The 25,658-nt window shown below is 40.1% G+C and overlaps 1 protein-coding gene across 6 annotated transcripts in view; it reads right to left on the reverse strand.

Moving 5' to 3' along the window:
• LOC122973343 (sodium/potassium/calcium exchanger 2-like) overlaps positions 1-25,364 on the reverse strand; it is a 45,831-nt gene extending 20,467 nt beyond the window's left edge. The window contains exons 1-5 of one of the 6 annotated variants that reach the window (XM_044340785.1): positions 24,688-25,364; positions 22,304-23,387; positions 5,459-5,506; positions 4,153-4,261; positions 831-845 (exon numbers count right to left, since the gene is read on the reverse strand). In XM_044340785.1, the coding sequence (XP_044196720.1) occupies positions 831-845; positions 4,153-4,261; positions 5,459-5,506; positions 22,304-23,212 (1,081 nt within the window). In that variant the 5' untranslated portion in view covers positions 23,213-23,387; positions 24,688-25,364. Of the gene's footprint in view, positions 1-830; positions 846-4,152; positions 4,262-5,458; positions 5,507-22,303; positions 23,391-24,687 lie in introns of all 6 variants that reach the window. The other 5 variants (XM_044340786.1, XM_044340784.1, XM_044340787.1 and 2 more) reach the window with 5 other exon arrangements.
• Positions 25,365-25,658: the final 294 nt, after the last annotated feature.

Genomic DNA, 25,658 nt, shown 5'->3' on the forward strand with positions numbered 1-25,658 from the left:
TGCGTGTTACAAAAGCATGCAGGATTAAAGGTGTACTATTAAACTGAAGGACATTCACTATAACAAGAACGAGAAAACTGTTGTTCTTGAACGAAATTTGGATGCTGATTAAACATCTACCGTATCTCTAAAAAAAGCATTTGAATACTTAAAATCGATAACGATTTGGTGTGAACAGCTAATTGTAAAAGCCTGTAGAAGCAAACAAATTTTAGTCCATTGCCATTAATTGCTCTGTCAAGCTCTTATTGACTCTAAATCCTGACAAAGGCCGTGTGAAGAGAAGAGAAAACAGCTGACCAAGTCTCTCCATCTGCCCAGAATACCAAATCATGAACTAAGCACAGCGTTGTCAAGTCAAGACAGCTACTTTACTGTAGGATGTGGCACTCCATCTCCTTCCTTTAGCTGAATGTCTGCAGTGTGAAAGACCTTTCAGAGACCTCACAAACCTGGAGTTGAAGGACAATGTTGACAAGATAACGCAAATCTCTCATTTTGGGGCCTACTTGTCTCACAGAGAGCAGCGCTCCAAAGCTAGAACCAAAGGGAGTTCATAAGAGGAGAGAGAGGATTGGGGACAATGGGGAAAACGATGCAGAAATGGTCACAGAGGGTGTCCGGGGAGAGTACATCCACAGAAGAGAATGGATATTTGAAGGAAAGAGTCTGCAGGGATGGACAGTACAGAGTTGACATACAGTACAGCAGCGCTTGGGAAATGTATACATAAGGGACATGTCGGCAAGAAGAGTTGCCTCCAGGCTGTTGGAATGAGAACAAACAGATTTTTTTTTGAGGGGGGGGATACAGAAATTAGAGTAACTCACCAGAGTCAGCAAATTCTGAGGGGACAGTAGAAGAAAGAAAGATAGGAAGACAGAAACAGAGCATAAGATAAATCCAGGTGATATTTAGTCTGATAGCGCACATTTAACCATTGATATGTATTATTCCATAATGAGAAATGTACTATTAAAATATACTAGTAAATTAATGAAAGGATTAAAACTTGAGGAATAATTTGACATTTTGTGAAATAACCTTTCTAGCCAAGAGCTAGATGAGAAGATCGATATCACTCTGTACACGCAATATGAAGCTACAGCCAGCACTGTCTTGTCACTCTTACGCTTTGCATGCTTTAGAGGAGGTGGTAGGTGTATTTTCTTACCTTTGGCAAGAGCCCGGTTTCCCCCTGTTTCCAGTCTTTATGCTAAGCTAACTTTGTCCTGGCCACAGCTTCATTTTCAACAGAGAGATATGAGATTGGAATCAATCTTTGTATTTAACTGTCAGCAAGAAAGCGAAGAAGCATATATCCCAAAATTTCAAATTATTCCTTTAAGAGAGGCACACCTGCATGCCCACACACATACTCTTGACATCCACAAACATTAACCAGGGTTTTTCCTGCATAGAGGGGAATGCTGCTGCACACCTGTATATGAAAGCTTTGACAATAATAAAAAAGATCTCTTTGGTTCTGCTGCATTGATTTTGATACTTTTTTTTTTTTTAACTGTCCATCGTGACTCCAATTATAGAAATGCAATGGAAAATTGTCTTATTCACAACCTACTTATGTTGCATTAAATGTATTAAAAGTAACTGTGGTGGCACTAGATGACAAAACAACATAGTAACATGGTCATTAAAAGTGAATTTAAGTCAATTACAGATCAAATGCTGCAAGATTAAGGAAGTAATGACGGAGTGAGGAGTCACTCATGAATCTGCTTAGGAACTTCTACATGTTTTTTGAGTTACCACCTTTGCCTCATTTTGAGTCAGGAAAAACCCCCAGAACACAAACACAAACACACACATTAACATGGACACACACACACACACACACACACACACACACACACACACACCCCTAATTACCCCACTCTGATAGTCGAACAAGTGAAAGGTAAACATTTCCCAGCACTAGCAAACAACCTCAGACTTTCCCTCGGCTGCAAAGCACAGACAATTTATTTTGAGAAATGTGTATGAAAAATGTATGGCTGGAGTCCTGCCAGCTCCCCCGCGGCCCAGCTGAGCTACACTTAAAGCCTAAGAGCACATGAGGACAGGCAGCACAGCCTCCATCTTTGATGGATGCACCTGTTCAACTCTCTCCGCGCAGTGAGTGCAGCAACAAAATGCTACTTTGCATTAATGATATTGGTAAAGGTGCATAGAAAACATTTGCTCATCTCTGAACTGGGCCGACCTTTATCGGGCCCTTACAGTAACACGGTCAATGAAATCATTAAACACTATAAACACACGTGGCATCTGATGAGTGCATTTCAAAATGTATCCAAGTCCATCATCACTGCTATATGTTCACTGTAGCTTGTGAAAACATCCAACCTGCTACATGGAAAATTCAAAATAATATATATACGAATAAAAATGAAGCCCAAAGTGTTGCTTTTGTTCTCTGTGTTAATTAATTCAATCCTCAAGTCATGTCACACTGTTGTTGTGTTTTTCAGTGCATTCATTTCCAGCCTGTAATTTGCCAAAAGGCTCATCAGTCAAATCTGGCAAACTGTGCAACATCCTCACATTTCTGCTGCATTCATACTGAAGCAGAATTGGCCTGTTTGACCATTTTAAATCCATCACTAACATTATATTTATAACACATAGGACATTTATTTAGATATTTATTTTTAGATGTTTCATTGTGACTTAGACCTGAACAATAAGAAAAAACAGAGGCGCACAATCCAGTCTATTTATCTTCCTGAAGTCAAACAAAATATTTCAGTCTACCATCATCAGTGCGTGTTTGATGTCCCAAACAAAACCACCATGATAAATACCTCTACAAGGAGCAGCAGGGTGGAGTATGTATAACTGTACATATACGCCTGTCCGTAAAGACTCCCATTCCCCCCAGCAGGCTATGATTTACATTTTAATCACCAAAATAGACAGATGAATACACTCAGAGACAGGACGCCTTGGATTCAGCGTACAACAACGACTTGATGCATGTTAATGGGCACTTTAAGGCCCGTCTCTGCACAGCCTATTAATCTTTCCTGAGCTGACTCATTCAAGGTTTGGCTTTCAAGGAATGTAAAGTCATTTCGGAGAAAGCTGAAATGCGTCCTCACTACTGAGCAGATGTCTCCTAATGTGATCAATCAATCCAGAGGGGAAATATTTAGTCAGACCGCAGTTTTTTTCTTATAAATGGCTGTTTGACCTTGTCCTACAGTATGTTGTATTTTGTTATCTAATAATGCTGTCACTGATGCTTTAATCAAATAACACACTGCACATACATTTCAAAGAAAGCTAAAGCGAAAAGGGGAATAAAAAATGACATCATACAGTAAGCAGGCATTAGTATTCAGCATTAGTATTCATTTTTTAAGGATTAGGATTCATCATGTCACGATATACTTCTTCCACATCTAATTCAAAGACCTTTCATCAAAACTAAAAAGAAGAGAGTGTAATGACAAATTCCTCAAGCCCTCCTTGAACCCCTGTTGCCTCTTCGCTCCCCATTCTCCTTTTCCCTCGGCTTTTTCGCGGTGGGTTGAGAATGGGATGACACTGCACCTCCCCTAGCGTATTAACATATTCATCCTCTGTGCCGAGCACTGACACCGCCGTTTTACATTTCCTTTAGCTAAGCTAATAGGCCTTCATCTTGGATTAAAGGAAAATGATCTTCCACCTCGGTTGTGCTCTGACACAGCACTGAGCTCGCCTTGTCGACTATTTTTAAAAAAGGATCAATGCCGTCCCAGACATGTGGGGGCTAAACAAGTGTTTCTAAATGTTACGGAGCTTCTGGATTTTAAGGTGTACATGAAGTACTTGCAAACGGATGGAAGCTGATATTTTTATTTTGACTGAATAAAAAACCATCAAAAACACCATGCTGACAATATGAGCTTAAAGTTCAGGGCAACAACACCTCTTATGTGCTCATAACATAACTTTCTTCCAGTTTGGTTTGTTTCAAAATGAACCACGCTGTCACAAAACCGCTTTCAGTTTTCAAGAGAGAAGCAAGTTCAAGGCAAGAACAACCTGAAAATAGAGACATTTATGGACAGTAAATGAGAACATCTGTGAAATACGGCATTTCAGAGTTGTGTTTTCTGTGTGCAGTTTGTCTGACCGTCTCACCTTCACTTAAAGGGTCCAACGTATGAATCATGAGCTGGAAAATGCTGTTCCTCATCAAGCTGTTGTGCAGGGAGGCGGAACTACCCCCCCTCTGAAGCCGAGGCCTGGCCTGTGAGAGGACAGATATCATGTCAGTCACACATCCTGCTGCTGGGACTCTTTACCTAGGACATGCTTCCTGATTGGAAAAAAATGCATAACTCTGGTTCACTAAATGGTAAAAATTTCTATCATAAAGCACATATGCATCAGACTATTAAATGTAAGCACTTTACTAAAGCCATTTCTAATCCAAGTTGATTTAACTAAGTGCAGGAAACTATGCTGTTTTATAAAGAATGGTCATTTTAGGCACATTTTATGCACAGAGAGAAGTATTCATGTAACTGCAACATTTGTTCATGAATATATGATGTTCTAGCACCTTCAATTGTGCTCCCAGTTGGAATATGATTTCCTAATCCTCTTTTGCATAAAACCCCTAAGCGGAACCTGCAACCCAGTAAAAACTACCATAAAGTACTCCAGCTTCTTAAAATATAAGCCCCATGGGTTAAGACATGCATTCAAAATTAAAGTGGCATATGAGTTCTTTCTCCCAAAACAGCCGTTGCAAAAGGTCGCCCCAGCAGCCGAAGCTGAACTTGAGAAATGTGGGAAATAGACACCGTTGCAGGCGGCATCTTGCCTGATATCAGACTGAATTTTCAACTCGTTGTCACTCGTTCAACTCGGTGGAGGGGGCGGATTCAAAGGTCTGGACCCAGGCAAGGTGGCAGCTGTTTGGAGTGTGCCCGCCTTTGGCTGCCCACAGGTGATGCGTAGGCACAGGAGGCGTCAGGTGCTAATTCACAGGCCCATATGGGTGTGAGCGGGAGGCAAGGGACACATGTAGACTGCCAGGGCTTGTGTACTGTATGTTCTCAGGGATGTGACTTCTCAGTGGGACCCCGTAGAGTTTCCTTCTGCCGCCCTGTTTTATCCGCTTCCTTTACAATCTGGATGAAAACTTAACACCCTGGTTTACGTTTTTGAAAGCGTTAGAAGTGTCTTAGATTTTCTAAACACATGCTCCTTCCTGGTTTGCTTTTTTGCATGCTGTGTACAAAATGAATCTGGAAATAAAAAGTTCAGAAAACAGACGGAGCTACTCTCTGCACACGGGGAGGCTGAAGGTTAGAGATAACAGCGTACATGTCTTGTTCACAGTATGGTGGGAGAAACACAAGTTACGCTACTACATCTACACAGAAACAGGGACAAACACAGAAGCAGACGGGAAGAGTGTCAATCAGACAGGACCTACCGACAACTTGCTGTCATCCTCTGGCGCCCCAGGACTCGCCTTCTCATCCAACACAAAGAGAGAAGAAGTAAAAGGGGGGGAGAAGGAGAGAAAGAGAAAACAGGACATAGATGTGAAGCATGCCGCACACAACCAGACGGACAAGATGAATAGACGATAGAGAGAGACATTACAGCACAGTTACAGTGACGGCGATGACTGACTGTGATGTAAGTGGACAAGACTTGAGGGACAGATTCCTCCCCACTGCTGTGCCCGCATACTGTGTCAGTCGCAAGCTGAGTAAGATTAGATTGTGTCTACATGAATTTCCTTGAAATTCATTCAAAAATGTCATTTCAATTTCACCCGTTTGAATCAAGGGGTGTCAACTCATATCAGATTCTCTGGCATATCCTGGCATACACTGTAAAAGTAAAGTAGAGTGACAGGGAAAGGCAAAAAAAAAAGGTAAAAGTTTTCAAATGAAACTAATATTTTCAAACTGAGAAAGGATTAAAAAAAAATTTAATTCAAAATGTGTTTTAAAGGAATAGTTCAAAATTTTGTTTCTTGCTGAAAGTAAGTTCCATATCTGGAACCAGGAGAAGACTAGCTTAGCACTCATTTTTATACTTTTTAAAAACATTTTTGTACAGATGAAACAAATAAGATGTGACATGTTAATCAGTGTGCTTTAGAGGTACCGGTAGTCATTTATTATATACATCTCTCTTATTTAACCTTTACCTTTGGACAGACGGAGGCTCGCCATTTCCCTCTGCTTCAGTCTTTATGCTAAGCTAAGCTAATCATATTATGGCTCCAGCTCAAGACTTAATGGACAAACAAGTAAGTGGTTTCAACTTTCACATCTAACTCTTGCCAAGAAAGTGATCATGTGTATTTCCCAAAATGTTTAACTTTTCTTTTAAGTCAACAAAGACTTTAAGGCTGTAAGAACTCGCCGCCCTGCAGGTTCAGTGCTGCCAGTTTTAATGTGATAACTTTGCCTCCGTGAGTGGATGCATGCCAGATCATGCCAAAGTGACTCCAGTCTTTTAACAATCACTCAATTCTCTGCCATCATTCTCAGCAGGCATATTTGGCATGTGCAGCACTGTAACACAGACAGTCTATTTTTGAAACAAAAGCCTTCCACCAACTGCCTGACTGAAGTGTGCTCATTTCATCTCCGAAAAACGTGTTTATGTGTGAAATAAACGTCACTTTAGGCCTCTGCTTCGAGCTGCAAGGGAACAAACACAAAGCTTTTTGTTCAGATCTTAGCATATCAAGGCTTTGTTTCACAGCCTACACAGTCTTCAGAAAGAAATGTGTACAATGTGGCGGCACTGGTGTGCGTTGATAAGATGCGCAATGCCCGATGAAATGCAGAAAACGATCCAGTTTGATCTTGTGAGCTTTTAAAAGTTCAGGGCAAATATACAAATTTTTAGACAAGGCCTTCAGGCTTGTCAACCCAGTGATTCATTTGCATGCTAAAAGACCCTGCATTGCATTGCATATTAAATCTCTTGATAGTTTTACACTCTGGTTCATGAGGTGAAAGCTTATGTGGGTGTTGACATTCTATCCCAACAGATTTCTAGATTAAAAAAATGCTTATCTATTAATTAAATTGTTTCAAGCTCCCTTTGTTTATCGTGACAAAATTATGAACTTACTAATTCAAATAAAATTCCCTTTAACTTCAAAGAACTTCTACTTGGGAGCGAGTTACACTTTGAGAAAAAAATCCACCACTGCAGTCATTGTGAATGTCACAACGCACTGTGTCCCACTGTTTCTGTTTAACAGCTCATAATTTACCATATATTAGGCTTTGCCTCTGTATATTTACAGAATAATTACAGAAATGAGGAAGCTGAAATTAAACATTTGCAAAAAAAAAAAAAAAAAATTGAGCAGAAGCTGAGATAATCCTGAGATTTTCCACAAAGCTATTCAACTATAACCTAATTTTTTTTACCCATTTCATATCTTCTTGGTAATTCCCAGCACCCTCAAGGTTTAATTATTCTATTTCACTCCCTATTACCTGCCTCAAAGGCAAGTCAGGAGGGTTAGAGGAGAACAGGTGAATGTGCCATATAGAGATTACGCTGTGGGTCGCTCATTAAGCCAGCGTTAAATATTATGACTAATAATCACATAGAGAGATTAGTATGTTCTCTGGAGTTTGTGTGTTCTCTAATACCAGCAGCTCTCGCTTCCAGTTCTTACGTAATGTCACATCAGGATCATTCTTGGAAGCGGATCAGCTGAGGGAGATAAATGTCCCTCTGCAGCCGCACGCATGTAACGCTGTTACGGAGAATTATCGATGAAGAGTGTGACATCATGCAAATACACTGTACTTCCGCTATGGCCTCTCAAATTGCCCACAGCTTAAGGAGAGACTCTCGGAGGAATCTGAGCACATTGGTGACTGGAAGCACGGCTGGAAGTCTTGACTTTTGAACATCAGCGGATTATAGATATTTTCATATGTGATGTCAGTCCACAAAAGGGGTCTAATTCTGAAAGGGTTTGACTTACGTTTCCTTTATGCTTCGATATCCAAGCCAAATTATACAGAATAATAACTCCTTCATTTTTTTAACACTTTATCCTTAAAATAGCCCTTAATTTCTTCTAGATATATCACAGATATATCATGAATTATGATAACAGCATTACATTTTATAAATCCTATGAGCTACTTTCCATATTATTTCTACCTCATTTCCTCCTGCTTGGATTTCTGAGAGCTTGCAAGGAATCAAATTCCAAAAGCTAAATGTGGATCCACCATTGGTGACACTTGATTCAACTACCATCACAATGGCCCACGTACTGCAATCTCCACAGCATTAAATTAATCCTCCAAAACTCAACGAGCATCATATAAATGTTTTGGGATTCTCAGGTGAGCTGAATGAATATAGAGATAAGGTTCTACAAGGAAATTAGCTTAATAGCTGTTTCCCAATGCTAACAGTATTTATGCTAGACTAAGCTAACAGGCTGCTGGCTCCAACTACGTATTTTCCAAAATGTTGAGCTATTCCTTTCACAAATCTTCAAATCACAATAAAGGTGCTGACTAAGTGAGTGACTCAAGCTTTGAGTCCAGTCGCCACTCTGAAGTTATTCTTTAAGATTTGATATGTGTATATCAAACAGTGAAATCAAATCACCATTTCTCCCACTATTAATTACTAACAGACCCAAACAGGCCATTTTCATTGTATTTTAATGTTTGTCATAAGGCCAGACGGAGAAGAATAACATGCACAAGCCAAGATTTATGCCTGACAGACAAGCTTGTTGTGACAAAAGTTACAATACAGTAGATCTGACATTTCTTGAATGATAAATCTATTGAAACTGTTAAAATTGTATGTGGATACATTGTAAATAAAACAGTGTGTATGTAAAGATATGTGAAAACACAGACTGACTGGCTTGTTAAGCGAACTTGAAAAGTAAAATCTTGCACAGCTACAGGCATTTGCCCGCATGTGCTTACAGTAGGCAGCCTGTCTCTCAGAGCATGACAGAACACCCCTCGAGATCTGTCCATCTAGATTCATTGTGCTAGAGCTAAACTGTTGAGCGGCACGACTGAGCAGCATCCCTCTCTCTTTCTCTCTCTCTCTATGTCTTTCTCCCTCTCTCTCCCCCCCTCCATTTTGCTTGGGGATGATAATAATGATCTTTAAGGAAAGGAGGGAAAAGATGCACAACAACTCAAGAAGCCATCCACTTGCTAATTAGTAACCCCTTCATTTTTCTAACAAGCAGAACTAATTACAGGAGCTGCCACAACGCTGATTTCCCACAAGGCAATGCTCACCAGGACTAAGCCAAAATTGCTTCCTCTTACTCCCCCCCCGCCTCTCATGAACCAATCAGACTCAGACTTTTGGGAGACAAATACTGCTGTGTCATTTTTGCAAGTGAATACAATCACGCAAAGCGGGGTTTGATCAGCCACCTTGTCATTTTCCTGACTGTATTGTAAGACAGCAAATAAAAAAAATATAGGCATGCTGAATATGAGTTAATAATATAAATGAGTGAATAATAATTTATTCACTCATTCACCATTTTAAAATTAGATTTTACATAAAATTAAAGTATTAGCTGGGTAAACACAAGAGGTGGAATAAAGACCTCCTGTAAGCCTGATCAGATCTCGATGTTGCTGTCAGATCAGAGCTGGTTTTGATCTGCAGTGGATGCAGTAAAAAAAAAAAAAAAAAAGAAAGGCTGAACACGATCTTTTGTTTTTGAGATTGTAGAAATGATAGATGAAAGTTTGTTCCAGGAGTCTGCATTTCTATTCTGCAGCATGTCCGCTGTGATTCTGCTGCAGAGCTCTCTGCCCCAGATTTTATTTTAGCTGCCCTCTCCTGTTTATCTGCGTGACCTAAGAGTTTTTAATAAAGTATCAGTTTGTCTTTTGCTTGTTGTATCAGTACTGCTCCTACTGTGTTGTCAGTTACCAATGCTGAATGGTTTTCATTAGTCAGAGGAAAGTGGTTCCCAACAGGGGCTACCACACCAAACTCAATCGTTGACAGTGGTCCAAATCTAGCTGCCCCGAGGCAACTGGGCAGCCCTGCTTCTTTTCCAGGTATTGGTCATAGGGATGACACATCCACACTGTGCACTGTAACATTCACAGTACTTTCCAGTTTTCTCAGTATTACTATAGCAGCCTATCCACTGATGTAGTTTTCCAGGGCTTGAAACATTGAAATAACCATCTGCAAAGATGACATTATGGATTACTTCCCAAGTTCAATTTCATTTGGCAGGCACTTTTATCTAAGGATAAAAAACATACACAGATACTAGTGTCAATACCTGGCTGGGACAATATAAACAAAGCTACCAGTGGCTGATGGGTATAGGCATCTGGCAGTGTTTCTGTTCCAGTTGCCCACCAGTGCCAAACCAAACCAAGGTACTGAGAATCTTGTCAGTCTCATCAGTGAAAAGGAACTGACCCTAAGGTAAAGAAAACACTCCTGCTCTCCATGCTGGGATAGTTTTGACGGTCCCTGACCCTTGTATGAAATGTATAGGGGCTCCCTGAGCAGCAGATTTTTCTGTCAATAACAAATGGCACCAGAAAGCTTATACTCTTAATGGACGGCACTGACCAGAAGGGCAGACTTGATTTCCACAAGTTTTGCAGAAACAGTTTACTTTAAGTGTTTGCTGTCCAACCAGCAGACCTGCTTAATTTATTTAAATGCTTTTCAAAATGTTACAATAGCCTATTGACCATTTTCATCAAGTAAGTCTAAAGATCCCCTTAAATGAGTAGTTCATTGGTCATATTTTAAGGGATAAGGCTCGTGTTATTCTATATTTTTCACAAATCCCATTACAAGATCAAAGTCAACTATGCTTTAGTTCAGGCCCAATCTCATTTATTCATATTGAGATGTAAATCTTTTAAAATGGCTCACAAATATATCGTTTCATTTTTTAAAAAGGCTGAGTGATTTCTGAAAACAGCTGTGTTACTCAAACAGGAGTAAATAATGCATTTGTTGGGAATTATTTTCAGCAGTGGATTAATTTACATTTGGTGCTCTAGTGATGGTGTATATGCGTTTAACTACATTGTTCTGCCTATGCTCATCATAATGAAGAAACATGTAGCCCAGTATGACAGTGTGGTGCCTTTATGTGTTTTTAATAATTCTGGGGCAACAATAGAGCTCTATGGAACGGAGGAGTAAGATATATCAGGCTTTGGCAACACAGGCAATTCTTGTCATTAGGATCTTAGATTTATTTTAGTTTTTTTTTTTAAATTAAAACCCACTTAAATATTAATGAGAGAAGCTCACATCATTAGGAGATGGTGTTTTGAGGTCGGGTTTCCCAGCTGTGCAGCAGCTTTTACTCATGGCACCTCATCCACATTATCCTGACCACTGACTTGCTTTGTTGCACTGTCAGCAGGACAGCTGACAGTCAGTCACAACCTATCTGTGGCAAAGAGCACGCACAGAAGACCCTTATCTGGGAGAGAAAGTGGAGGTGGAAGAATGCAGAGGAAGCTTTCTGTTGCTGTTGCTGTCAGACAAACCTGTCATTTTTAGTTCAGATGGGGTAATATGCTGATGGAGCCCTTTCAGGTCACCTTGGTGGGCTTGAGTGGGAGTGGGGTTGGGTGGATGGGCAGTCTCATGCATCACTTGTCCATCCATGATGAACATGACAAGCGGGAACCCTCTTAAATGAGAACAGAGGAGAAGAGGCTTTCAGCAGATTCGCTGAGCCCCAGTGCGTTTTCTAATTCATTACGGACCGTCTGATTGCAATCACTTCCATTTTAAAGAGTTTACTCTCTTAAATTTGGTTTAAAATTCTCTGTGGTGTCCGCGTGATGGCAGGTCACTCTGCGATTGTGAGATCTATACATCAGCACTTTGTGTGGCACAGACATCATCGCCCTGGATTTCACAAATTACGGGTATTACAAGAACCACAACTCTCAGTACTGATGTAATGCTCAGCTGCTGCAGCTTAGCGAGGCTGATGTTGAGGGTCAAAAATCCCCCCGAGGAAGGAGTTAAGTATGTAAGGCCTGCTGGTCCTCGGCCACCTCCAACCATATGCACAGTTTCCATCTCAGTGGGTCGTGTGTGTCATTTCATACGCCCACCAGATAGGGATCTTGGTGCCCTTCACATGATGCTTTTACAGTGCAGTTACATTAGCTAATGCGACCCCGCTTTCAAAAATAGCTCTTGATCGATAAGGCTTTCAGTTTCTTGCGAGCCTCAGCGTTTCACCTTCAGGCTCTCCCTCAGAAAAAAAAAACAAAAAAACAAAACAAAAAAATAATCTCATATTTCAAGTTTTCAAGAATAAATAAGCAAGTCAGTATCACTAAGTCTCAATATATATCTTGACCTTTATGACCTTGGACTACTGATGACAGCCATATGTGCAAAAATAATCACGTGACATGACATGTGTCTGTCTCTGCAGCCATTTCAATCAGCATGGAGAACCCACATCAGCTCATCTCATATCAGATCTGAATATCTGTTAGCCTCAGTAGTTAAAATTAACATAAGGTCCACACAAGGGATGGATGAAATAGAAATGGCCTCTAACAAAGACAGCAGTTAAAGCTGGAGCCGGAGCTCTTCAGGCTGTCTAGGTTGCATCAAACATACACACTCATTGAGCATTAAAGACAAACAGCTTCATGATCCAGGCCTATTCAGATCCACTCCTCTGCGTGGGCTATAAAATGTGGCGGCTTTGAACGATCCGGCAGTTGGTGTCTCTGCCAGTTCCCTAGTGCAAGATTATTAAGACAAATCCAAGAGGAGGAAGCCTCTTTGACCAACTGTCTGGGAAATCTATTTCTGGAAATCACTACTCATAATACCACCACAACATTTGATGTGAACACACAATCAGAATGGGGGAAAGGTTGCTGGGACACAGCACCGCAGTTCCTTATAACATTATAAAATGTGCTGTCGACCAGCGAGGTGGAGGAGGCGCTGTCCATGGTGCTGCATGAAGGGCAAAGACTGGCTTCAGTGTGACTGGAAGTAAACAGAAAACAAGCACATAGTGTGTGATAAGCTGCAGCTGGCTTACATGTACACACAGTTTTTGAACTTGGGTTTCACAGCATTGAAAAGTAAGGCTTTACCATCTGAATGAAGTCAGAGAGACGAAGCAGTAAAATGAAAGCAACTGATTGACAAGCATGGCTCTCTCTAAAACTGAGAAGCCAAAATTTTTAAGCCAAGTCAAGCAGAATGTATGTGCACATCACAAGATAATATAAAGTGAAGATAAGCTAGAACTTTATCCATGCTGAAGGAAATATTTGCACGGACATGTTGGTATCAGGGGGGATGTACACATTTATTTTGGTTGTGTAAACATGTTTGAAGCGGACCGACTCACAATGGCTTTACTTTGCATGTATAATGATCTTTTATAGGCAATAATTATAAGCCTCACTGTTTAACTTTCTTTTTTAGTAGACTACATTGTGTTTTTGATAATTACACAGGCGGTGTATTAAGCGTCAGGGTGACCTTCAAACTGCTAACAACTCTAAGGCTGCAGTGAAGAGCTACTGTTCACCCTGATAAGAATGGAGGGGGAAGCCAAATTGCACAATAACGAATTGAGGATGACATAAAAAAAAGCAGCCATCAGCATCTGTGATGCAAATGAGGACTTCACTTGTACGATTATTACCATTGAATGCAATCAAATTGAATTTGGACAAAAGCAGGGCACCGCCGTGGCCGAACAACGACATCGTCAAGAGAGCTCGCAGAATAATTGTAGATAACAGAAGAGAGACAATAAAAGAAGCAACTCTGGCTCAATCTGCCCTGGTTTTCTAAGACTTGACACAATGTGTTTAGATTGAACTACTACTTTATTGAGAACAATACCTTTATCTTTATTGACTCGTCTAACAGCCTGAAAACAAGGTAAAACCTCCAAAACAGGAAAACTAATTACTGGCTCTATATCGCACCCCCTCCTCCCCTCCTTAGACAAGAAGTCACAGCTGGAACGGATGATAAAACTTGGACTCCTCATCGTCATGGTGAGATCAAAGTCGCAGGCTTTCTATTTTTAAATTATTGGACTCCGGCTCTGTTGTCACTCGCTAAGCTGAAGCACCGAAATGATTCTGTTTCTCTCTGTGTGAGTAAGTGTCTACTGTAGCCTATGTGTTTGCAGAGCATGTGTATAACAGACCTTAAAACCACAACTAAAGACAGCTGAGCTTAGCTTCTTAGGAACTTTGCTTGAAAATTTAGGCAACAAACCATCACACTGTTGTGCATCTGTATTCGCTTGTAGAGTGCTTCTATTATGTTGCTTCTGCCTACCTCTTTGTAACCTTGGGCCTGCATGAAACACACACAAGCATTATTGAATTCTGCCTATTTTTCATTCAGTTTAAACCAAGGTCACTTCTACAACTTTCATTTTAAAAGGATGCAAGCATGAATACTCTCGCTGCTTTCATGGAAACACACAGTATTGACGACTCAAGGACAAGGGTGTGTACAATGCAAAAATGTGATTTCCAAGTCCAATCATAGTAGTCCGCAACTTGTACTATTAATACAGTGCATGCCTACAGTGAAAAGGGAGGTTAATGTTTCTGGATACTGAACAAACCATACTTTTACTATAATTAAAAATAAGTATTTCAAGTGGATTTCCTATAAATTAGCTTGACAACTGCTTTTATTATAGCAAAACCCATTCAAGCCCAAAGAAGCTATCTGAAACAGATGCACTTTATATAAAGAGTTCAGCTGTGCACATCTGGATTTATCTGAAAATTAGCTTGACATCCGTCATAATGGAAGATAATCCTGTGAGTACGTCACACACGACTAAAATAAACAGCTAGTGATGGCGTTCCTGTGGTGCAGCCTGGAATTATAGTGTATGAGGTGGGAGTTCACTTGGATTGGAGTGGATAAAAATTAAACATAGCAGAACAAGCAACATGCAACGGGTTTTATGTTTGAATACACAGAAGCTGTACAGTATCAGCACTGGTGCCCAAACGTCCAAATCCACAGGGAGGAAACACAAACAGTCTGCTCCCTGCACAGAACCCGCTTTGTAACTGATCTTTGAAGCGCATCCTGATGGAGGATCTCGCCTCCGTGACGCTATTTATAGCTTGGTAATGCATCAGAGGTCGCACCTTCCATCTCAGCAGAACCAACATCTGCCTGCCTCGATACACACTGGCTTATCCAACATTGACGATAACAGGCATCTAATACTGCGTTTGGATACAGAATCTTACCCTGACTCCAATCTGCAGGCTGCATTCATTTTCAACAACTTTTTCCCCTGGTTTGATCCACTTTCTTGAGAGTCTTATTATTACTTATCAGTCATTTGATTTGCTTATTCTGATATAGTCATTATACTCATAAGGATTTGATGTAATGAGCTAACATAATCAAATTAGCTTTAATTATACATTATTCAATGACATTCATTGTTCATCTACTAGCTATTAAATTGTTTGTGATCTGTTGTGAAAATCCAACCAGCTGTGGCCACACTCTTCCTTTAAAATGACAGAATGACTGTAAAGACATTATCATAACTGACAAACACTGACTTTTGGTGTGTCACACCAATCATAGCAAGTGGAGGGGGGGCTTGTCACTCCTTCTCAATCCAAACCTGCTTCATAAAACCATAGTGCAGCATAGTGCTGGCTAATCTGATCTGCCTGAGCTAGTATTTTCAAAAGCAGCCAGTCAGTCCATTAGCCAAACAATGAGAGAGGCCATAAGATAACAAGATAAGCCTTGACCAGCCTAATGTGGTGGTCCTGAGAAGGGGGTAAGTGCGTGTGCATATGATGTACAGCTACTGCTCTCATTCATCATTTTACGCCATGCCAGACGTAAACAGACCTATTTAAAAAGAGGTTTTGACAGGGTAAAATTGATAACAAAAGAACAAGTGTTACAGATTGGAATGGAAAATGCTACTTTTCTTTATTCAATGTGAAGTGTAGTTAAGATGCCATGATTGATTGGCTTGTTCACCGGGCACACAGAAAAAAGTTTGACAAATGATTGTTTCAGTGGGATAGAAATCAGCAAACAAAGCCTACTCCACTGCATACATGTTGCTTTTTAATTACAGACCTGTTACTTTACTTTCACAGTTCTGTGAAAATACTGGAAAAAATATTCTATAAAAGATAAGAAAAAATTACATAGATTTGGAATTAGAGGGGTAGCACTCTCTTGGTTAAGCACTTACCTGGAGAATAGATATCAATACGTGCACTGACAACTATTGAAGGTTACTTGTGGGGTTACCCAGGGCTCAGTGTTGGGACCATTGTTGTTTTTTTTCTACATAAATAATAGTTTAATAGGTTTCCAAAATATTAACAACTATATTATTTATATATTTATTTTGTTGTGGTAATTTGGAACAACTTTTGGATACAGTGGGAAAATAATTGGAAATGCTAAATGCTGATTCTAATAAACTGACACTGACTTTAAGTAAAACTAAATTTATAATCTTAACAGGAAACTGTTGACGTTGACAGAGTGTCTGAAATGAAATTTCTTGGAGTGATAATAGATAATAAATTATGCTGGAAGCCACATATAAATTATATCAAAGCTAAAATATCAAAGTCAATTGCAATATTATAGAGTTAAAGATCTTTTAGTTTAAGCTTTGTTATACATCTTACATTGTTCCTTTACACTCCCATATATAAACACCTTACTGTGTGAAAGTGTGGGGAACTACATATAAAACAAAGACTAATCCCAATCCTCATCCTTCAAAAGAGAGCCATAAGAACAACTAAACCATTTATATAGAACCAACAAACCCACTCTTTATTAAATTAAAGGCTCTATAATTTAAAGATTTGGTCAACTTTAAAACAGTACAAAACACGTACAGAGTTAAAAATCAAATAGTACCTGAAAGTACCCAAAAGTTGTTTCAAATGAGAGAATGTCAACATGACTTGAGAGGAATTTCTATGTTCAAAAAACAATTAGTGAGGACTAATGTAAAATATCATTGCATTACAGTCAAAGGAGTTAATTTATGGAACAACTGTAGTGAGGAACTGAAAACATGTAAAACATTAAGGAAGTTTAAACAGGCGTTTAAAATGAGCATATTAAATATGAATGATGAACAAGATACCTAAGTGTTATTGATTTGTATTGTTTTGTTTGTTTGGATTGTTTTGTTTTTGTTGTTTGAAGTTACCTTTCGAGATGTTAAAAGGGTCGGCATTACAAGCTGTGGCTTCAGCCTACACCTTTTTTCGGACTACAAAAAAAACTGTTGGGTTATTGTTTTGAGCTGTTCTGTTTAAGTATCTGTCTCTTTTGTCATGTGTTTATGTATGTATAAAAATGAATTTGTATATGCAGACCGGAAAAAATAAAAATTCTAATTCTTTTCCACATAAACATAGTATGTGGGTGTGAGATGTATAGTGTTCAGATTGGGCTAAAAAGGCATCAGGCATTGGGTGACCTACTTCGGCCCCTTTGCACATACTGAGTGACCTAGTGTTCAGTAATCAGACCTTTGTTCATGGGCCCAAGTCGACTCTGTCCCGTTAACCGACCGCTCCAACAGATTAAGAAGATTAACTGTAACAGAACGTGCAACAATTAAGAGCAGTGATACAGTAAAGTGACGCCGGCTTGACTTATACAAACTCTTGTAGCTCACAGGGCCGTGATGTGCAACACTTTAGTCACCCTTTGGCACAAAGGCAGAGGGGGTCTGACCTGACAGATGCGACAAAATAACAGCAGCACGCTTCATGTGCTGCAATCAAACACAAGAAAAACAAAACTATAGCCTCAAAAATGAGTAGAAATGATACCAGTATCTTTCTGAATAAATGGCATTAAAGTAGATGACAGCAGGCAAAATACAGCCATGTCTGCAGGGTCGTATCTCACAAGAGTTAAGAGGTGGCAGCCTAACTCACTGGGCTATGGCCGAATGCCCTTGTTGTTAGATTAACCAGCAGCTAAGCACTCAAAGGTATTAGGCACCAATCAGGGCTGAACTAATAGGTAAATACATCCTTCCAACATCTGTTTGGGTCAAAGATGAACAAATGAACTGGGATCAACTGAACTGATAACTCTAAAGCAGGATTTTATTATGTGAGTTATTGAGCAATAAAGTCAGTTGTGATTTCAGGGTGCACCAATTTATTTCATTGTAACTTTTCTGTACTGATGGTAAAAATTATTTCTTCCATTTTTTTACATATAGCCACAAAAATTAAAGCTGCTATAATTATTGTTTTTACATTAACAGCAGATCAAATGAGTATGTGTATGTGAAAGGTGTTGCTCTTATTGACAAACCCACATCGAAATAATGACCAACTGTTCCTCTCAGCTCTTCGGAACGTTTTAGCATCTTTAAGCTCATTGTTTTGTACGCTACCTGGCCAGCACCAGACAGATAAAGTTAGCAACTAGCTAGTGAATGTAGTGGATCATTTAGCAGCTAAATAGATATCCTTTAGTTGGTGGAGGGCTAAAAAGAGAGTGAAAAACAGATTTTCAATCATTAGGTGGCCATAAACACGACTCCACATGGATGCTAATGTTGCTCACTGTTTGCGGAACGTGTAAATAAGCAACTGTTTGCGAACAAGTCCATCATCATGTCGGTGTTGTGTTTACAGCTTGTTTCCACTGCTTTGCAAGTGGCCAAAAAAATCTGTTTATGCAAGTATATTTTGCTGGCAGTCACATTATGTCAAAAACATTCATTTTTACTTCTCAGCAAGGTGTGGTGGTGTTTTTTTGGAGTACAAGAAGAGTTCATTTTCCACCAATAACATCCTCAGTTATTGAGTGGTAGCTGAAGTTCTCCAACTTTGTGTCAAGTTGTCATCACCAGTGGAAAGCAGTTACAGTAATAAGGGAATTTGTAAGTATTTCAAAACTGTAGTTTCAGTTTCAGCATTTCCACATTTAAGATTTGACAGAACAGCAATCCATCCCTAAACTATGTGGGGACATCCTCTTTTCTGTATGAACCTAGCTGAATAGTGAAGGCGCTCACCACATAACCGCAACATTCCTGGTTCCATTCCAGCTGGGGACCTGTGTTGCATGTTATACCCTTCTATCTCTCCCGTTTCCTCTCTGCCTCTATACTGTCCTTTCCAATACAGGTGAAAATGCCAAAAAAAAATCTTTCAAAACAAGCAAAACAAAGCAGCAATCTTTGCAATCTTATTTTATTTAAATTCCAAGCCAGTGTAAGTGCAGCGTATTATAGAGCATTTTATAGTTGTGTTAACTGGATTGAGAGATTATTGCAGATTACTTTTGACGGGGCTGACCACTGAACTGCCGATAAAACAATGGCTTTAAATAGACCTAGCATCCACTGAGTAGAAGTGAGGTCTGACAGTTCTGTTTTTGTTATATTGATAATGTTACACCTCATCCCTGGGGTTAAAAAAAAAAAAAAATCCTATGACACCTTTGGTCTGTCAGAGGATTGAAAACCAAGCCCCTGCTTTTACCATTTAATGCTCTGCCTGGAAGCTAAACCATTATTTTCAAGACAATAAGAGAAACAAAGCCATCTATTTTTATGTTACCAAGAGCAGAATAAAGAAGTTACACAGAGGAAACTTTTCATGTCAAAAAAAAGAGAAAACACAGTACAAGCAGCTACGTAATGATGCAGTCATCACTGGTCAGCACGAAACTGACAGATGACCTCTAAATGCATCCCACTGCTGTCTTTGTTACTTTCAGAATCAAATGTTTCATGTATTTATTTATACACTGTTCTCATTTACACTCTGTGTCACACTTGTCCAAAATCTCATCATGCGTATCCTGCATGTTAACGGCAAACTGCCAGTTACCAACAAAGTAACCTACACAATTTTATCTTTGCGGTGACACCATAACACGGCTGCTATTTATCTTTTACTGCTGACTGCCTGTGTTTCTGTCGATGGCAGCAATGTAACACGCTACAGGGACATCCCAATATCATAATGCAGGAGATAATCTCAGGGAAGCCCATTTTAATCAAGTGTTTAGTTCAAGGGTATAGCTTCAAATGACACCTTATTGTCCTTACATTGCAATACTTCATAGCTGAGCACTATATTGTAAGGAGGATTAAGGACACCTTGAAACTCACTCGTGAAATGATTTACGTATACAAAAGCTGCTCCCAATTCATAAGCATGAATTTCATGACAAAAACACTAAACCAGACCTTAGATCATATTGTCTAGGACAGTTTTATTAGTTAACTCACTACTCTTTGTCCTTGCTCTCCTGTCTTGCACATGCACGCGCACACACACACACACACACACACACACACACACACACACACACACACACACACACACACACACACACAGGCTAAATTGCCAATTAAAAATCTCAAAATAACACTTGTGTCTTGAAATACACACGTCCCCAAAGTGTCAAAGCTTGATTAGAAAAGGGTGTTTAGATGATTATATTCTAATAATATTTGTGACTCTCTCGTTCTATTAACCCTGTAGGCCCAGACGACATAATAAGAGGTTAACTGACAACCTATATCTGCTAAATCTGCTAATTTTGTGCACCTTTCAATCGTTTTTTTCATAAATGGTATGTAAAAGCTATTAAGAATATGTGTGCACTTTAAAGCAGGACACTAAGAGGTGGGAGTGTTACCCACAATGCCAGAGAATGGAAAAGCTAAATCTGCTGTAAGCAGAGACTTGATGGCGGGGTTTGATCGACTCACCTGTCTGGCACTATCCCCCCGCCCTCCATCGAAAGATGTTTTTCAACACACATACAGACACACACACACACACACACACACACACACACACACACACACACACTTCTGTTAGCCGAAGTACCCAGAATCCATTGCAGCTCAAGGTCACCTGAGTCCTCTCTGGCACTCAGCCTGTGCAACTCGGTTCTCACCCTTTTCTTGCACATAAATTATACTAATATAGCGCAAGTTCAACCTAAGCAATGTACAGTAACACAACAAACAGAAAAATAAACCTATTTTCTTGCTTGCTTTTTAAATGAGGAGAGGCTTTAACATTAGCCTTTTGTCTTCCTCACGAGTTTTTCACAACATTGTGTAACCTGCCGTTTAAATATCCTTTATGTACTTAGAATAAATCCTGATTTAATGAAAGCTTTACAATACAACTTTCTCAAAATTTCATTTCCATCTCATGTCACAAAGAAATCTAAATCCGTCCGGATAATCTCTACACCGGTATCAAATTGCACTGCAGTGTCTTTTGCCCTCAAGTGTCATTGAGGGGGCGAATGCTATGTGAAGTAACACAATGATTTCTAATGTTTTTGTCTACAGAGTATTCGGTGTTTACGCCATTGAGCAAAAAGTAAAATATTACAATAAATGACTGTACATGAAGAACCTCCTCTGGGAGTAAATATGTAGGAAGAAAATACACAGAGCAAACAATATCTCAACAGTCTGTGGTTCACCTCATCAAGCTATGTGTGGTTTACATTTCTTTACGCAAGATTTTAAATAAAGTATTTATGGCGGAAATCTTTAACTGGGGAAAATATAGCTTCTGAGATTTTCCAAGGGATTTGTTTGTCAGACTAGAACACAATTTGTAGAGCTTAACCCAGAATTACACATTTGACTCTGGTTTATTAATCCCACAGTGGAATACTGTATGCCAGCCTTGTGTTGTATCACTTGAACCGCATGAATGTCCAACGGTTGTTTAGTTACGGAAAGTACTCTACACTTAACACACACATACTGAGTTAGAGTTTCTGTTATTTTGCTCATTCTAAAGTAACGGACATGTATGGTTTCAGCAAGTCTTGGTACAGAAATGTGCGGCATCGGTTGTTGCGGGACATCAGTGAGACTCTGGTCTCAGTTGAAAATGGTCATTAGGTTGATGAGAACATAAAAAAGATGCATTGAATTAAAAGCATGTCTCCACTAACAAGCCAGTTTAATTTTTGGCTGAAACGGAAACAATCAAAAAGCAAGTATGGCAAATCGGCTGCGTGATATGTGAAAAGGATGAGTGTGCCCATGCCAGAGGAGCCACCAATGGTCATTTTTATCAACCAAAATACTAAACCAACTGTAATGTCCTCATAGTCAGAGATTTTATATTAAAGTTTGCTTTCTGCAAGGGTTTACTTTCCTATATTGGTTTCTGAGCAGGTGGAGGTGAAGGGAAGTGGGAGAAAAATAATACAGATCAAGAAATAAACTCACCTTGGGCTGAACCTCTACTTCTACTACTTGGTTCTTGTTAATGCAACCTTTGACGAAGCCCTCAACTTTGCTGTTGAACTTCATGAAGATCACATAAGCGGCGTAGCCTGAGAGCAGTGTGATACTTTCCCACATGGAGATGAAGTTATCCAGGAAGAAGATGATGAGCATGATCAGATCCAGAATGTAGAAGGAGACATCACGGAAGAGCGGCCACCATGTTAAATTGAGGATCTCCTTGGAGAAGATGGCGCACATCCCAATGACAAAGAGAATGTTAAAGACAGCTGAGCCCACGATGGTCCCGATGCCCACGTTGCTGTGCGAGATGAAGACCCCGATGATGGAGGTAAAGAGCTCTGGGGCTGAGCCACCCGCCGCCATGAAGGTGGCACCCGCTACATCATCTGAAATGGTCAGCTTCTCTGTGATGACTGTCAGCGCTGGGACGAAGAACTCGTCACACACTATGGCTAAGGCAATGAACATGTAGATCATGCCAAACATGTGGAGGACCACTGCACCTTGGCGCCTCTCCTCAAGGGAGAAAAGGTCTGACGGGTACTCCCCTTGGCTGTCATTGCTATCTGCTGTAGATTTCATGGCTATTGGCATGTCGACTGAGACATTGGGGTCCCTCTGGTGTTGAGTGAAAAGTAGAGTCCTGTGGGGGGCTGACTGATGGAGACTCTCCTGGGGGAGCACTGGTTCACTGAGACCCCCTGAGCTCCAGGTCAAGGCACTGAAGGAGAAGGAGACGGCACTTATGGCCACCAGGCTTAAGACGAACCCTAAGATTCGCACGGGCCTCAGCTTTTTCCGCAGACACCGGTGGCCCCGCCGCTTACAGGCAGCGCCCAATATGGGCCTTTGCTCTAGTGTATCCATGCAGGGTTGATCTGAACCCATCTCTCTGCAGTTCTTGAGTGTCCTCACTCTCAGTGGCTAGGTAGGAAGAGGGGAGAGTGGGGAGCAGGTTTTACCGGAGACAATGCATGGTTTGGTCTTCGGCTTCAAATCAGTTGAAAAGATTCTTGGTGCTTTCCAGGGTCTGGTTTGCCAAATGATGTCTTCATATTAGCCTCTGCTGGCATATGTTAAAAGAAAAAAAAAAGACAAAATTAATTATGGAGCCAGGAAAGAAACCCATGAGTGCAAAATTAAGAACAAAACACAATATATTTAAAAAGGCTGTTTGCATATTGAGTACAAGTTTATTTTAAAGATCTTGTTGTGTCAAGTTAGATAGTCTAGTCGCTGGGAAGTTACACGAGACAGAAGTGAACAATCTCACAATCTTTTTGACAAATGTCATCTAAAATGTAAAACTACACAGACTCTGTTTCTCCATGACATTGCAAATGGATTATCTGCTAACGTGAAATTGACAATTCATTTTGAAATTTCTTTAAATAAATGAATAATTTTCAAAAATGAAATAAACACCTGCCAGATAATTAACTAATAATCTTTAGTGTTGTTGTGGAAGACTCAGCTCCAAATTAGGACTAATCTACTTCTAACAACTGCCAAAAAAGCTCCATGTAGCCAAAAATTGAATTCCAATATCATGCAGACATGTGGAATAATCATCTTAAAATGCATATCTAACGCACAGATTTCAGTACGGTTTTTAAATAATTCCATGGTCTATTGTCAGTCTCTCATAACACACTGAAATAAATCTCAATAATTAAGAAAAAAGATCTTATGATGTGGAAAACTTAATTAAGAATGTTTGTTTGATAATAGAACCTGTCAATTTATATTTTCATTCATTCAATTCAATTAAAATAGTCCACTGTGGTCATATTATGGCTTCAGAGGACCTTTAGTAAGTGTATTTAGTAATTAGCAATTTTGAGTAATCCAAAATAAATTCAAACCACAAGATACAACAAAAATGAGAAAACTTATATGGGCAGATGATTCCGACTGATGTTGGTTGTCCAATTTTGATTCTGTGGCAACTTGCAATCAAAAATCTGAGCTCAGCTGTTGTTACCTGGGAAAATATCATGAAATGTGAAGGCCGTCGGTTTACGGACACCACTTGGCTGCAGTCACTGAAAAACGGTCAACGCTATGACGCTGCTGCTCAGGTAAAAGCAGATAAAAAAAACACACACATACACAAACATCCCGTCCTGTTTGACTTTTACAGTGATGCAGCCTGCTGCCTTTAAGCTGAACAGCTCGTCTGAGATGCCAGCTCCACTGACAACTCTTTTCCATGTCTGCCCTTCAATAATGCCTTCGCCCTTTCAGCTGTATCATCACACCGCAAACAGCTAACCACTGTCCCCGACCAAAACAGCCCAACATTAGTTTCCATGCCGAGGCGCATGACGCGTGGGGAGTATGCAGACGGTGTCATGCCTTACCTTTGACAGAGGCGAGAAAACAGCCGCACGGCACGGCAGCAGGTTGAAATTAGGAAATCCTCTCCAGTGCCCTCTTGCTCTCATTGAGCAAAATGTGACCGGTCTCCGCTCTCCGACGACAGAGGAGGAGCTTTGGACGAGGGGGAAAAAAAAAACCTGCCTTTCCAACTGCGCTCACCTCTCTCTCTCACAGCAGCAACGGCAGCAGCAGCAGCAGCAGCGCAGCATCCCTCCCGTCTCGGATGAGAGAGAGAGATAAAAAAAAAACCTCGGTCGAAAATACCTTGCTTATGTAGCAGAATATTATGCTGGGCTGGGCTGACCACGTGAACTGGGTGGTTTATTAATAAAGCCAGGTAAGCGGCAGACAGCGCATCCTTTCCTGCTCGGTTCACGCAGTGGGGGCTTTGGTGATGTTGCATTTTGAGGGAGGAGTTGCCTTGGTTACACAGCAAAGGCAGTATTTCCACTGCTTTCTTTTTCTTTTTTCTGTTTTTTTTTAAATTCCTGCGATGACGGAACAGGTGGATGTGTTTCAGCTCAGCAGCTGATTTATGTGCATGCCTTGGGTCATTCCAAGGTTACATGCAAGTGCTGGATTCATTTCTCACAGATAACACTGTAATATGCAGCCCGAGGTGCAGCATCACTGGTTTCTTTCACATACAAATTATACATCTTCACACTTGTAGACTAGAATATAATATTTGATAAAGGAGTAGTTGAATTTTGGCTTAGATGTGAGGATGGATACCACTCTCATATGTGTATGCTGGCAACGGGGGAACAGCTAGCCTGACTCTGTCCAAAAGTAACAAAATTTGACTGCCTGCACCCCTAAATTTAATTAACAGGTTATATATCATTTAACAGAAACTCTTTTGATGCTGCACCTATGCTAAGCTAACTAGCTGTTGGCTCCAGCTTCATATTCACTCTACAAATATAAGAGTAGCATTGCCTGTTCTCAT

The sequence above is a fragment of the Thunnus albacares genome, chromosome 22, assembly GCF_914725855.1.
Source record: "Thunnus albacares chromosome 22, fThuAlb1.1, whole genome shotgun sequence".
In the NCBI taxonomy this organism is placed as follows: domain Eukaryota; kingdom Metazoa; phylum Chordata; class Actinopteri; order Scombriformes; family Scombridae; genus Thunnus; species Thunnus albacares.